The sequence below is a fragment of the Pseudophryne corroboree genome, chromosome 12, assembly GCF_028390025.1.
Source record: "Pseudophryne corroboree isolate aPseCor3 chromosome 12, aPseCor3.hap2, whole genome shotgun sequence".
In the NCBI taxonomy this organism is placed as follows: Eukaryota; Metazoa; Chordata; class Amphibia; order Anura; family Myobatrachidae; genus Pseudophryne; species Pseudophryne corroboree.
This window is the reverse complement of record NC_086455.1, coordinates 140,673,930-140,687,095: the sequence shown is the minus strand read 5'-3', so window position 1 is coordinate 140,687,095 and position 13,166 is coordinate 140,673,930. Positions and strand designations below refer to the sequence as shown.

At 46.4% G+C, this 13,166-nt stretch overlaps 1 protein-coding gene across 4 annotated transcripts in view; it reads right to left on the bottom strand.

Annotated features, from left to right (window-relative positions):
* Nucleotides 1-13,166, bottom strand: part of CADM3 (cell adhesion molecule 3) — a 456,644-nt gene that overhangs the window by 19,682 nt on the left and 423,796 nt on the right. For all 4 annotated transcript variants that reach the window (XM_063948089.1, XM_063948090.1, XM_063948091.1 and 1 more), the window contains one exon: nucleotides 8,925-9,097. In XM_063948089.1, coding sequence (XP_063804159.1) covers nucleotides 8,925-9,097 — 173 coding nt within the window. The remainder of the gene's footprint in view (nucleotides 1-8,924; nucleotides 9,098-13,166) is intronic.

Genomic DNA, 13,166 nt, shown 5'->3' with positions numbered 1-13,166 from the left:
CACTGAGCGCTGTAGACTCTGGCTTTGCTCCAGAGTCTACGGTGCATGCCCAGATCTCTGGCAGTCACACCTTGTTCCAGGGGACTTCTCTATTGCGCATGCACAAATCATAGGGAAAATGGCTGCCGCACCACTTTTTAGGTAGTTTCTGCTGCTCTGCGGGACTCCGGAGACATTGGAAAGGTAGGTATATTTATATGGGTGCAGGGTGTGCAGTGTGGGGCCCGTGTGCACCGCACATCCGGAACCCATTAAATACGCCAGTGGTCAGGATGACTAGATACAGCTACTGAAATTCAGTTTTGAGACCCGACACGGCCATTTGTCCATTCCGACATACAGTTGTCAGAATGGACCCAACAACCCCTATTCAAAGAGCGGCGAAATCCGAATGTCGGATTTGGCCATTCCCTGTGTCTTGTCCTGCCGCTGTGCTCTGACAGCAGCGGCGGGGGAACAGTGAACGGCGGCCGGCGGGGGGGAACAGGGTGGCGGCCGGTGGGGGAGCGGAGATCGGTGGCCGGAGCTGGCAGCGGGGGTGATGTCTGCATGGCGGGGGAGGCACTACAGGGAGAGAGGTACCTGGCCAGGGGACGGCCATCAAGGTACCTCTCAAACCCGATCCCTGTAGCCCGCCGCACCGCTCCCCGTCCCCTCACCTCAATCCGACTTGTTTTAAAGTCGGATTGAGTTTGTCCGAAAAGGGGCCAAAAGCTGTCGGATTTGGCCCCGTTTCCGACAGCAGCAGGCGGATCGGCTGATATTCAGCCGATCCACTTGCTTTCCGACAGCATTCCGACAAGTCGGGCTTTCCGACTTGTCAGAATTTTTTTTCCAGTATTGAATAGGTCGGAACCCCTTCCGACCTATTCCAGTCGGAAACTGCCGTCTTTCTGACAAGACGGCAGTTTCCGACTCTTATTGAATACACCCTTATATTGATAAATGTAAGATTGATTGATATTTGTTTTGCATTCCTTTCAGTTCATTACATGGCTGAAGAGGTCATCCCATGATCGGTTCTGACCTCCATGGGATTGGCTAGCATGGGATGACCTCACTAGATAGGTAGGTCTTACTGCTCCCGGTGCCTGGCTGCATTAGAAATGTTATAATTGAGTTGTGGGTGTTCCACACCAAGAACCTAAACTAGAGATGTGTCCCAATACTCACTGTGTACATACATCATATGGTGCAGACACCCGGCACAATTGAGCCGCCCTGAGACTTGTAATATAGTATTTTTCATTACATGTTGCATCATATTTGCAACGCAGCGAAACACCACTCAAAGTGATTGCAATTTTAACTGCACAGGAATTAGGGGCATATGTATTAAACCATGAAGAGAGATGAATTGGAGAAATTTAGAGTACCAGACAATCAGCTCCTTACTGTCATGTTACAGGTTGTGTTTGAAAAATGACAGAAGCCAGTTGGTTGGTACTTTATCTCTCTCCACTTATCTCTCCAAGGCTTAGTACATATGTCCCTTTGTTTTAAACAAATACAAATTCACAGATAAAGCACAACGAAACTTGGCATGAGAAAAAGCCGTGCCCACGGCATCATAGTAGAATCAAAATCATTCACACACAGATGTACAAATGTCTCTCATCAAACTGATCAGTGTAAGCTAGCAATGAAGTTCTGTCGCTTACAGTTGTTTTATGTATGTCAATAAGATGCACATTTTGAGAGAAAAAAAAGCGCCAAACGTGGCCTAGTTCCCCGGGACCTGGCGGGCCATGAAGGGCTATTTGCAGTGACTAGAGCCACAGTGTTTGAGGACACATTTGTAGCATGTGCTGGCAATTTTCTACCTATGAACTACATTTATTAAAGCATAAAACAGATTTTACCACGTAAGAATCAAAGGGAAAATGGCAAACCTCATCCAGCAACTATTACAACTGATATCTGTGAATTGATTTTCACCGATAGAGCAATTGCTATAGCAATCGGTACCCTGGTGAGCTTGGCATTACATTTATATACGTGGGCCTTTTTGAAGAAGTGAAACCTGTCAACAGCAAATAGTTTTTTATTGCCTAAATAAATTTTCAGAGAATGCATCATAGCAATTCAATAGAACATCACTTAGTGGGGGGCACTAGCAGGTGTTATGATTCCTGTACTCCAGACCGGAGGAGATCTTATGGCAGGGATCTGAGTACAGGAAAATAAGCTGGTTGTGGGAGCTGGATAGCCTAGTAACCCCTGGCGCCCTAACTCCGTTGTCTCGCCCGTGTTATCAGAAATCCCCTGCGAGACTATGGTTGCTTGAGCCCATGGCAGCCGCGTTCGAAGGGCGGATTATGTCTGCCCAACCCCGATGCCCCCGCAGGTCTTAATGGGAGACAAGGGGAAGTCCGAGACAGGGTGATAACAAGGGGCCCTCTGACTAAGCAACCAGGCCAGGGGTTACAAGCTAACTAACTAAATCAAAAGGTATGTGCGGACTAGCCGCCAGGAAAATGGACAACCAAGGATCCACTGATCCGACACTCCTATCCGGCACCGCCGGACACCAGAGTGGATCTGTGGAAGCGGAATCCTCCGCAAAGCTCCAGAACACAATTAAACAAAATAATAAACAGAAGCGGACAAGCCGCAACACACGGCTGCGCCGCGACTCACGACACCACCAGATGTTAAAGGTGCTCGGTCAGACTCCAGGAACAGATGGTAACTTCCGAGTACAGGATCTCTGAGGACAGGAACAACCGAAAAGACCGGGACTGGGAACTCTCTGCAGCAGACACAGGCAAACAGGAAGCTATCACCGGCGTCTGTAAGAAGTCCTGAGGGTGCCTTTATTCAGGCACCCTCCAATCAGGATCCAGACAGGACAATCAAATAGAAATGCCGTGCAGCTTGCATGCTGCACGGCCAGCACATAATCAGGGTAATGAGAATAGACCCAGCAACGGGGAACGCGGCTGAACGTGGCGTCCCCGTTGATAAGGTCAGAGCGGCTCCGTGCGCCCGGCGTCTTAGCGTTGCAAGGGAGCCGGCGGCTGAACGCGCACGGCGTCCCTGGTTGCTAGGCGCCGGGCCGCACGGCCGAGCGGACCCCGGCGCCTAACAGTACCCCCCCCTTGAGGAGGGGTCAAGGAACCCCTAAAGCCAGGTTTCCGAGGAAATTCACGAAAAAATGCCCTTTTGAGCTTTGGGGCATGAAGGTCTTCATCCAGGACCCACGACCTTTCCTCTGGCCCATAACCTCTCCAATGCACCAAAAAATAAAGCCGACCCCGGGACAACTTGGAATCGAGAACCTTCTCAACCAAGAACTCTTGCTGACCCTGTACATTAACTGGTGATCTCCCCTGAGATTTTTTACGAGGAAATCTGCTGGACGAAACATATGGTTTAAGCAATGAGCAATGGAAGGTATTTCCGATCCGTAAAGTTTTTGGTAAACGTAACCGGAAAGCAACTGGATTGACTTTTTTGATAATGAGAAATGGTCCAATATATCTAGGACCCAATCTGGCTGAGGTTTGTCGAAGTTTGATGTTGCGAGTCGACAACCACACCCTGTCTCCTACTTTAAAAGTGCACGGCCGCCGGAGCCTGTCAGAAAAATTTTTTTCCCGGAAAGCTGCTTTTCTGAGAGCCAGGTGCACTTTTTTCCAAATAAGTTTAAGATGAGAGGTCAGGGCCAGAGAGGAGACAGAGGAATGTTGAAAAAATGAATTAGCTCTGGGGTGGAAACCAAAAACTGCAAAAAATGGAGACACATTGGTGGAGGAATGACAGGCATTATTATAAGCAAACTCCGCCAATGGAAGAAACTCAGACCAGTCATTTTGGAGTTTGGCCGAGTACAAACGCAAATATTGTTTTAGAGATTGGTTAACTCGCTCAGTCTGTCCATTGGATTGTGGATGATAGCCGGAGGTTAACGATAATTTCATCTTTAATGAAGCACAAAAAGACTTCCAAAATTGCGCAATGAATTGTGGACCCCTGTCAGAAACAATATCAGTGGGTAACCCATGGAGTCTGAAAACATGACGGAGGAACAAGACTGCCAATCCCTGGGCAGATGGCAATCGGGGAAGAGCAATAAAATGGGCCATCTTGCTAAAACGGTCCACTACCACCCATATGACTCGGCATCCGGCTGACAGAGGGAGATCCACCACAAAATCCATGGAGATATGCGACCATGGCCTAAGAGGAACTTTCAAGGGCATAAGTTGACCAATAGGCAAAGAACGGGGAACTTTATGCTGTGCACAGACCTGACACGAAAAAACAAACTCTTTAATGTCTTTGGAAAGACCAGGCCACCATACTGAGCGGGATACTAATTCCAAAGTCTTAGCGATTCCCGGATGCCCTGCAACTTTGCTATCATGAAATTCCGACAAAACAGTTGCTCTCAAAAACTCAGGAACAAAAAGACGACTAGCAGGAGTATTTCCCGGAGCTTGATGTTGAAGCAGCTTTAATTGGGAAAATACATCCTGTGTGAGACCTGCCTGAATGACTGAAGGCGGAAGTATGGGAGTAACAGGACTGTTGTCTTGAACCGGAAGGAAACTGCGTGACAGGGCATCTGCCTTGGTATTCTTGGAACCTGGTCTGAAGGTGATAATGAATTTGAAACGAGTAAAAAATAAAGCCCAACGAGCCTGTCGGGCATTCAGTCGTTTAGCCGATTCAATGTATTGAAGATTTTTGTGATCAGTCAAAACTGAAATGGTGTGGGTAGCTCCTTCAAGCCAATGTCTCCACTCCTCGAAAGCCCATTTAATAGCCAGCAATTCCCGGTTACCAACATCATAGTTGGATTCTGCAGATGAGAATTTCCTGGACATAAAGGCACAAGGATGTAACTCAAGGGAATCTGGATCCTTCTGAGAAAGGATAGCCCCTACTCCAACCTCCGAGGCATCCACCTCAATAATGAAAGGTAATTCTGGGTTGGGATGTCTAAGGACAGGGGCTGAGACAAAGGCTTGTTTTAAGGCCTGAAAAGATAACTCCGCTTCACATGACCAATTGGTAGGATCTGCTCCCTTCTTAGTAAGTGCCACAATGGGAGCAACTAGGTCAGAGAAAGAGTGAATAAATCTTCTATAGTAGTTTGCAAACCCTAAAAAGCGCTGAATTGCTTTTAAATTGGTGGGTTGCGCCCAACTAAGGATGGCTTGGAGCTTTTTTGGTTCCATTCGGAATCCCCGAGGGGAAATAATGTACCCTAAAAAGGATACTTCCGTGACATGAAATTCACACTTCTCCAGCTTGGCATATAAGTGATTTTCACGTAATCTCTTTAGCACCTGACGCACCTGGGTAACATGTTGTTCCACGGAGTCAGAATATATCAAAATATCGTCTAAATAGACCACGACGAATCTTCCCAGAAACTCACGGAGCACATCATTAATGAGATCCTGGAAAACTGCCGGAGCGTTAGATAGGCCGAATGGCATGACCAGATACTCATAGTGGCCCGACTGAGTACTAAATGCCGTTTTCCACTCATCCCCTGACCTGATTCTGATGAGGTTATATGCTCCTCTAAGATCAATCTTAGAAAAAATAACAGCCGAACGTAGCTGATCAAAGAGGACAGAGATCAGCGGCAGAGGGTAAGTATTCTTTACTGAGATTTTATTCAAAGCTCTAAAGTCAATGCAGGGTCTGAGTGAACCATCCTTCTTCTCTACGAAGAAGAAACCTGCACTTAAAGGGGATTTAGATGGCCTGATAAACCCTTTCCCAAGGCTTTCTTTCACATACTCATTCATGGCCACAGTTTCAGGACCAGACAATGCATATAACCTTCCTTTAGGCAACGTGGCACCAGGAATTAACTCAATGGCACAATCATAAGGCCTATGGGGAGGCAAAATATCCGCATCGCCCTTGGAAAACACATCAAGAAAATCCTGGTATTCCCCAGGAATATGTGCGGAACTGGCGGCAGCTACTCGGATAGGAAGCGTAATACATTCTTTATCACAGATGGTACCATATTGTAGGATCTCCCCAGACTGCCAATCAATGACGGGATTATGAAAGGCCAGCCAAGGATGACCCAGAACCACAGGAACTGCTGGACAATGGGTAAGGAAAAACTCAATTTTTTCAGAATGCAGAGCTCCCACCGAGAGCAAAACAGGAGGTGTACATAGAGAAATAACCCCATTGGATAAAGGACTCCCATCTAAACCATGCATGGTGATACACCTACCTAAGGTTAGCTGAGGAATACCTAAGGCCTTGGCCCATGTTAAATCCATAAAGTTTCCTGCAGCTCCACTGTCCACAAAAGCAGAGACCGAGGAACAGAGGCTGCCATAGGAAACTTTAGCAGGAACCAACAGTGAATTATTTGAGGAGATGAGCTGCAGACCAAAGTGAACCCCCTCACAATTCACTTGGTCAGGAAGTTTCCCAACTTGTTTGGACAACTACGGGCAAAATGTCCCTTACCTCCGCAGTATAAACACAGACCATAATTTTGCCTCCTGGTTCTTTCTTCCGGAGACAATTTGGAGAGACCAATCTGCATAGGCTCCTCTATGTCTACAGGAATGGAAGGAACCCAGGGAGAGGACCCGACAGATGCCCCTTTTTCAGCCCTCCGCTCTCTGAGCCGACGATCTATTTTAATAGATAGCTCCATGAGGTTATCGAGGGTCTCAGAAGCGGGATACTGGAGGAGACTGTCTTTTATAGATTCCGATAAGCCGAGGCGAAACTGACTGCGCAGGCTGGGTCATTCCAGCCACAGTCGTTCGACCAACGGCGAAACTCCGTACAATAATTCTCTGCGGGATTCCTACCCTGTCTAAGAGCACGCAACTGACTTTCTGCGGACGCCTCTCTATCAGGGTCGTCATACAATAGCCCTAAAGATTTTAAAAAGGCGTCTACAGACGATAAGGCCGGATCGTCTGTCTTTAAACCAAAAGCCCAGGTCTGAGGATCCCCCTGAAGTAGAGAAATAATAATCCCAACCCGCTGAGCCTCTGTACCTGAGGTAACTGGTCTTAAACGAAAATACAGTTTGCAAGATTCTTTAAAATTAAAAAACTGTTTTCTATCCCCAGAAAAACGGTCAGGCAGATGCATTTTTGGTTCAGGGATGACCCTCGGGGAAGTCCGTAACAGATCTTCTTGTGACCTCACCCGGAGGGACAGATCCTGAACCATCTGAGTAAGTTCCTGAATCTGACTAACAAGAAGCTGGCCAGGGTTTGGCCCAACACCGGTGGGATTCATAAGGCCGACAAAAATCTCCCAACTAAAAAGTGAAAAAATTTACTGTAAGTTAAATCTTTTCTTTTGTAGGCCGGTGATAATGTTAGTATTCCTGTACTCCAGACCGGAGGAGATCTTATGGCAGGGATCTGAGTACAGGAAAATAAGCTGGTTGTGGGAGCTGGATAGCCTAGTAACCCCTGGCGCCCTAACTCCGTTGTCTCGCCCGTGTTATCAGAAATCCCCTGCGAGACTATGGTTGCTTGAGCCCATGGCAGCCGCGTTCGAAGGGCGGATTATGTCTGCCCAACCCCGATGCCCCCGCAGGTCTTAATGGGAGACAAGGGGAAGTCCGAGACAGGGTGATAACAAGGGGCCCTCTGACTAAGCAACCAGGCCAGGGGTTACAAGCTAACTAACTAAATCAAAAGGTATGTGCGGACTAGCCGCCAGGAAAAAGGACAACCAAGGATCCACTGATCCGACACTCCTATCCGGCACCGCCGGACACCAGAGTGGATCTGTGGAAGCGGAATCCTCCGCAAAGCTCCAGAACACAATTAAACAAAATAATAAACAGAAGCGGACAAGCCGCAACACACGGCTGCGCCGCGACTCACGACACCACCAGATGTTAAAGGTGCTCGGTCAGACTCCAGGAACAGATGGTAACTTCCGAGTACAGGATCTCTGAGGACAGGAACAACCGAAAAGACCGGGACTGGGAACTCTCTGCAGCAGACACAGGCAAACAGGAAGCTATCACCGGCGTCTGTAAGAAGTCCTGAGGGTGCCTTTATTCAGGCACCCTCCAATCAGGATCCAGACAGGACAATCAAATAGAAATGCCGTGCAGCTTGCATGCTGCACGGCCAGCACATAATCAGGGTAATGAGAATAGACCCAGCAACGGGGAACGCGGCTGAACGTGGCGTCCCCGTTGCTAAGGTCAGAGCGGCTCCGTGCGCCCGGCGTCTTAGCGTTGCCAGGGAGCCGGCGGCTGAACGCGCACGGCGTCCCTGGTTGCTAGGCGCCGGGCCGCACGGCCGAGCGGACCCCGGCGCCTAACAGCAGGTGCCATTGAATTTATAGGATGCATCATCATATTTATTGGCGTAGCCTACAAAATGGCTGCCTCCACCTGTTATGGCAGAGAGGTGCACTTTAAGAGTCTGTCAATATGTCCATAAAATCTATTTACTGTGAATGTAGTTGACATATGTCATGACTGAATTGTTTTCCATCCAGTAAATAACAATTTTTTTTAACACAGGTAGTCATATCAGACAGGATGGCTGCTAAACCATCAAGCCAATGGTATGTGGTTCACATATTAAAACGTTACATTATTCTACATTACTAGACTGGATAAAAACAACTGGTCAATGTATCAAGCAGTGAAGAGTGGAGATGTTGCCCATAGCACCCAACCAGTATATATCTATCATTTTATAGTCTATACTTGATAAATGCCACCTCAAAGCTTATTGGTTGCTATGGGCAACTTCTCAACGGGTCAACTTTTCCAGTCTTTTCACTGCTTGATACATCAAAGCCATGGTGATTATATTTATGTAACCCACAGGACAAACACTTCACCACACACACATTTCTGGCAATTCTAGAAAGTTTCAAAACAAAACAATATGGATGCCTACCTATGAGTAATAATCAAAGCATCAACGTCCCATTCTTACCATTGACATCCAGTTTGTATTCTGTGGTATAAATCCCCATAATGTTGGATACTTGGCAAATGTAGGTGCCGCTGTCACTTTTGTTGAGGTTTTGAAACACCAAGCTGTTTTGATCGGTGGTTACGGTTAAGGGTAATTCGCCATTCTTCCGTGTCCAGGTGTATTTTTCTGGTCTGAAGAATCAATTAAAAAGAAATTGTTAAATTATAATTTAAAGTTGTGAAGTAATCTAGTACTATTTTTGTTTACAGGGTGTAATTCACCCCATGGTCTGCAGATGTCTCTGTATGCTGGAACAGTCTATGACCGTGTTTCCCAACTCCAGTCCTCAAAGACAGAGCTGGTGTACAAAACGCATGGGCCTGAAAATTATCAAGAGTATATTGTCGTCATTATAACTTCATTGTTTTATTTTGTCACTGGTGAACAAGGAGGGGGCCATGGTCAGTAAAATGTGGTGGTGGAGGAGGGAGAGGGGTGAGGTTGGTGCTGCTTTGACAGTCAGGAGGCCCCAACATAAAGGGGGCAGTGAAATGATGGGGGACGACCGATAATGTTGTGCCTGGTGGTGGCCTGATGCCTAAATTCATCGTGATGAGACAGGCCAGCCCTGCCCACTGAAGTGTCCTGCAGTGTCTCCCCTCTGACCTCCTCCAGGAGAGGAGAATATAAAAGTAAGTAAAAATGATAAATATGTCAAAGTAGAAAACCATTTTGCACCATTTTGTGAGGAAAATAGAAATATAATTTTAATGTTTGTGATACATGGCCGTGTGGCCAGCTGGGAGGCTGGTTATCATTATACAGTCATGATGATGGACCTATTTGTATGTGGAGGCCTGGGCTGTAGTCCCATCTGCCCCACTCTGGACTTGCCCAAGAACCCTTAACAATGCATTTTTACAGATCTCCTCAGTATCACAAGTGAGATACTTTAACGCCTGTGGATATTTTAAAATGTGTCAGCCAGTGATGACTACACCTGTGCATCCACTAGGAGATCTGTAATGCATGCGCTGTTAAGGGACCCTGGGGACTGAAGTCGGGAACTCTGGTCTATGATACTATTTGGTTGATTTCTGTAAGGTCTTCAGCAATGTTACTAGGGATTAACCTCATTAAATTATGCCTAATATAATGTAAATCTATCTAATGACCTCAGCAATTAACACTTATACCCAGTATTGTGCCTTGAACATATTGAAAAAAATTTTTTTTGCACAATACACAGAGATTGCTTAAAAGCCCTAAAATACCTTTGTGTCACATATATTATTCCCACTTCCCTTGAAAACAAATCTGGGGCCGGATGTAATGGCTTGCGAGATGGGCGGTGCTCCGGGACTCGGTCCGAACTCGTACGTTTTTTTAAACGTACTTATGTACTTGTTGCAAAGTATTTACTGCGACCATGGGCCAACAGCTCACCCCTGCATAACAACAGCCAGGGGCACAGAGAAGGGGGGAGTTACTCTTTAACCGGGCTCAGCCTTTTTGGAGGGCTCAAGTATGTACCCCCATAACACCTCTTACCTGTAACCTGTCCACTATTGCTGATGCTATCTAGCAGCACTGCGGAATGGGCACATTGGGCAGGAAAAGAGAGGAGACTCTCCCCAGACTAGCACACACTGCTGTGTGCTAGTTTCCCGAGGGTCACTGTGTGCTAGTCTCCCGAGGGTCACTGAGTAGCTGCAGTATCCTCTCACTCACTGCATGATGGGGGGAATCAGTGCTGGCTGAACAGTGTGTTGTTTTTCACATTTTGTAGGGGGTTTTACCATGCCTCCTCTTTTGGAACATACCCCGTCCCCACTCTCGACGGCCATGATGACAACCATTCCAGTATTAATCGGAGATCCACATGGGCGCCACTAATAGTACAGCAATGTTTTGCGTTATGTGACAGATTTTTAAAATCCCCAATCCTTCGTTAACTCGAGTCTGCATGTTTTTACAGTGGGGTGACACAGAACGAGCAGGTCATTTTTACATATGGACATTAGAGCGTGAAAACGTATTATTGGGGGACATTTGTGGTCAGCAATTAACCCGCACAGAGAGGGGAATGTGATAGGATACAAGTTTTTAAAGAATCGATTCTGCAGAGAAACCACCCTGATTTTGGCTTTCAAAAATATTTCACTTTTACAAACTCACGCCGGTCACATTCCCCCCAGAGTCGGCTTTTTGCATAAGCTACTGTACTATGCTCATTGAAGATATCTACTATTTTAAAATGTATGAAAATTAGCCATATATATCACGGCTTAGACAAAGATTAGCTGTTCCAGATGGTCCTCTATGATTTTCCCATGATGCTACAATATGCAGTAAGCTACAGAGGGTGCACTTAACAGTGATTTTCCCTTGTAGCTGCAGAAGCTAAGAGGAAAAATCTGCATTGAGTGCATCCTTTAGGCCTTATCGCATGGAGTAACCCATAGAGTCTGGGCACTTAACCCGAATCTAAGTGCTAACTAGTGTTATCCATGGGTTTCCTGCGCAGGAAACCTACCTAATAATGTTGTAGCTCTGGGCATGCCATTAACCCCGGTATTTTACCTCAGCTACTGTAGTTGAATATGTAGTTGAAAACCTCCATGATGCTCCTTTTAGGAAGCATCCGACCTTTACCAAGATGGTTGCTGGTTTGGTTTTCATTGCATGCAGTGTCATTTTGTCACTGTGTAAGAGTGCCACAGTGGAACGTGGACGTGTCCCACATACTGTAGCTCCAGAGAGACCCTGGGCAGGATGCTCTAACAGGAATATGTGGGCAAAAATTAAAGAAAACAACTGACATTTTCTCAGAGTTGTGTACTGCATTCCAGAGCTTGGTACATATGGAAATGTGTCCATATGTACCAAGCTCTGGAATGTAGTACTTTCCAGAGCGTAGGCATGGTTGGCAATGCCATTTTTAGTTGGCGTTGCCCAATAGAAGCCTATGGGCTTCTTTTCGCATTCTTTTGGCATGCACATTATACTGCTCGTGCCCAGAAGGGCTCCTGGGCCAAAAACCCGGAAGTCCTTTCTTTGCAAAGGACAGATGTTTTCCGAAGAGCTATCCTTTGCCATTTTAATCGCAAATCTAGTCATATTCCAGCATTATAATCGCGAGTATGTACCCGATAAGTGGCAGGATGTATCACATCCATGATGTATAGCATATCCTGCCCCCTGCATGAGGCCCTGAGAGGTACTTGCTACCAAAACATACCGCTTGCTTATATATGTACCGCTACCGACCCACATCACCAGCTGGGGCCATGTACGTTCCGCTCCAACTCCACTCCATCCATATAACCATGAGTACGGCTGTACATACTGATACACAATGCATCTGGAGAATCCACTAGTGCACACTAGTACTCTGACTACCGCCACCAAATGTACACACACATCAACAGGGAATTCATGAGATTGGTGCATTCTGGAATGTTACTGGTGATACAGTATTTACAGTATGTCCCCCAGCCAGTAAGTCATTCATCCATAAATCATTAAATCACTACAAAGCCACTTAGGTTACTGCATGATAAATGATAATGAGAGCATTATTGTGGCTCTCGTGTGAGATTGCAGGATGATTTGACAATATGATGCCTGACAATTGCTATGTAAGCAGCACTAGCTGCCGGTGGCTTTATTTCCTAGACTGTACGTAAGTGATGATGATAAGGAAAGTGTGGGAGGTGTGGAAGAGAGGTGACTGGAGAGGGGTGTTAAGGTGCAGTGCGGGAGAGGTGTGACAGAGCAGGAAAAGTGCTGGCATGGGACTAGTAACACTTACTGCAAACATACAGAACATCCACGCGCTGAATAAGAAATACATAGAACAGACAGATAGCAAAGGAGACTGAGAAGGGAAGGTGTCTCCAGCTTTACAATTCACTGACAATGGGAGGTAAGGAAAAGGAGCAAAATGATCAAATAAGGAAAGAGAATAACAAACAGAATAATAAAGGAGAGAATAAAAAGGGAATGATAATGAGAAAAAACGGAAAAGAAACAGTAAGGAGGAGAAACCCTATGTATCTGACTGCGCTCTATAATCAGACAATTCCGGCGACAAGGACCTTTCAGTATTCTATGATTCAGGATGTGGCTTACATCCTTCCCTGGTGCAATGTTCTGTGCCACCCTCTCCCATGGTGCATTATGCTGTGCGGTATTCACCAGAAGAGTGTCAGAAGAGTGTCAGCTTTATTGGGTATATGGTAAAGAATGGCTGCAGTG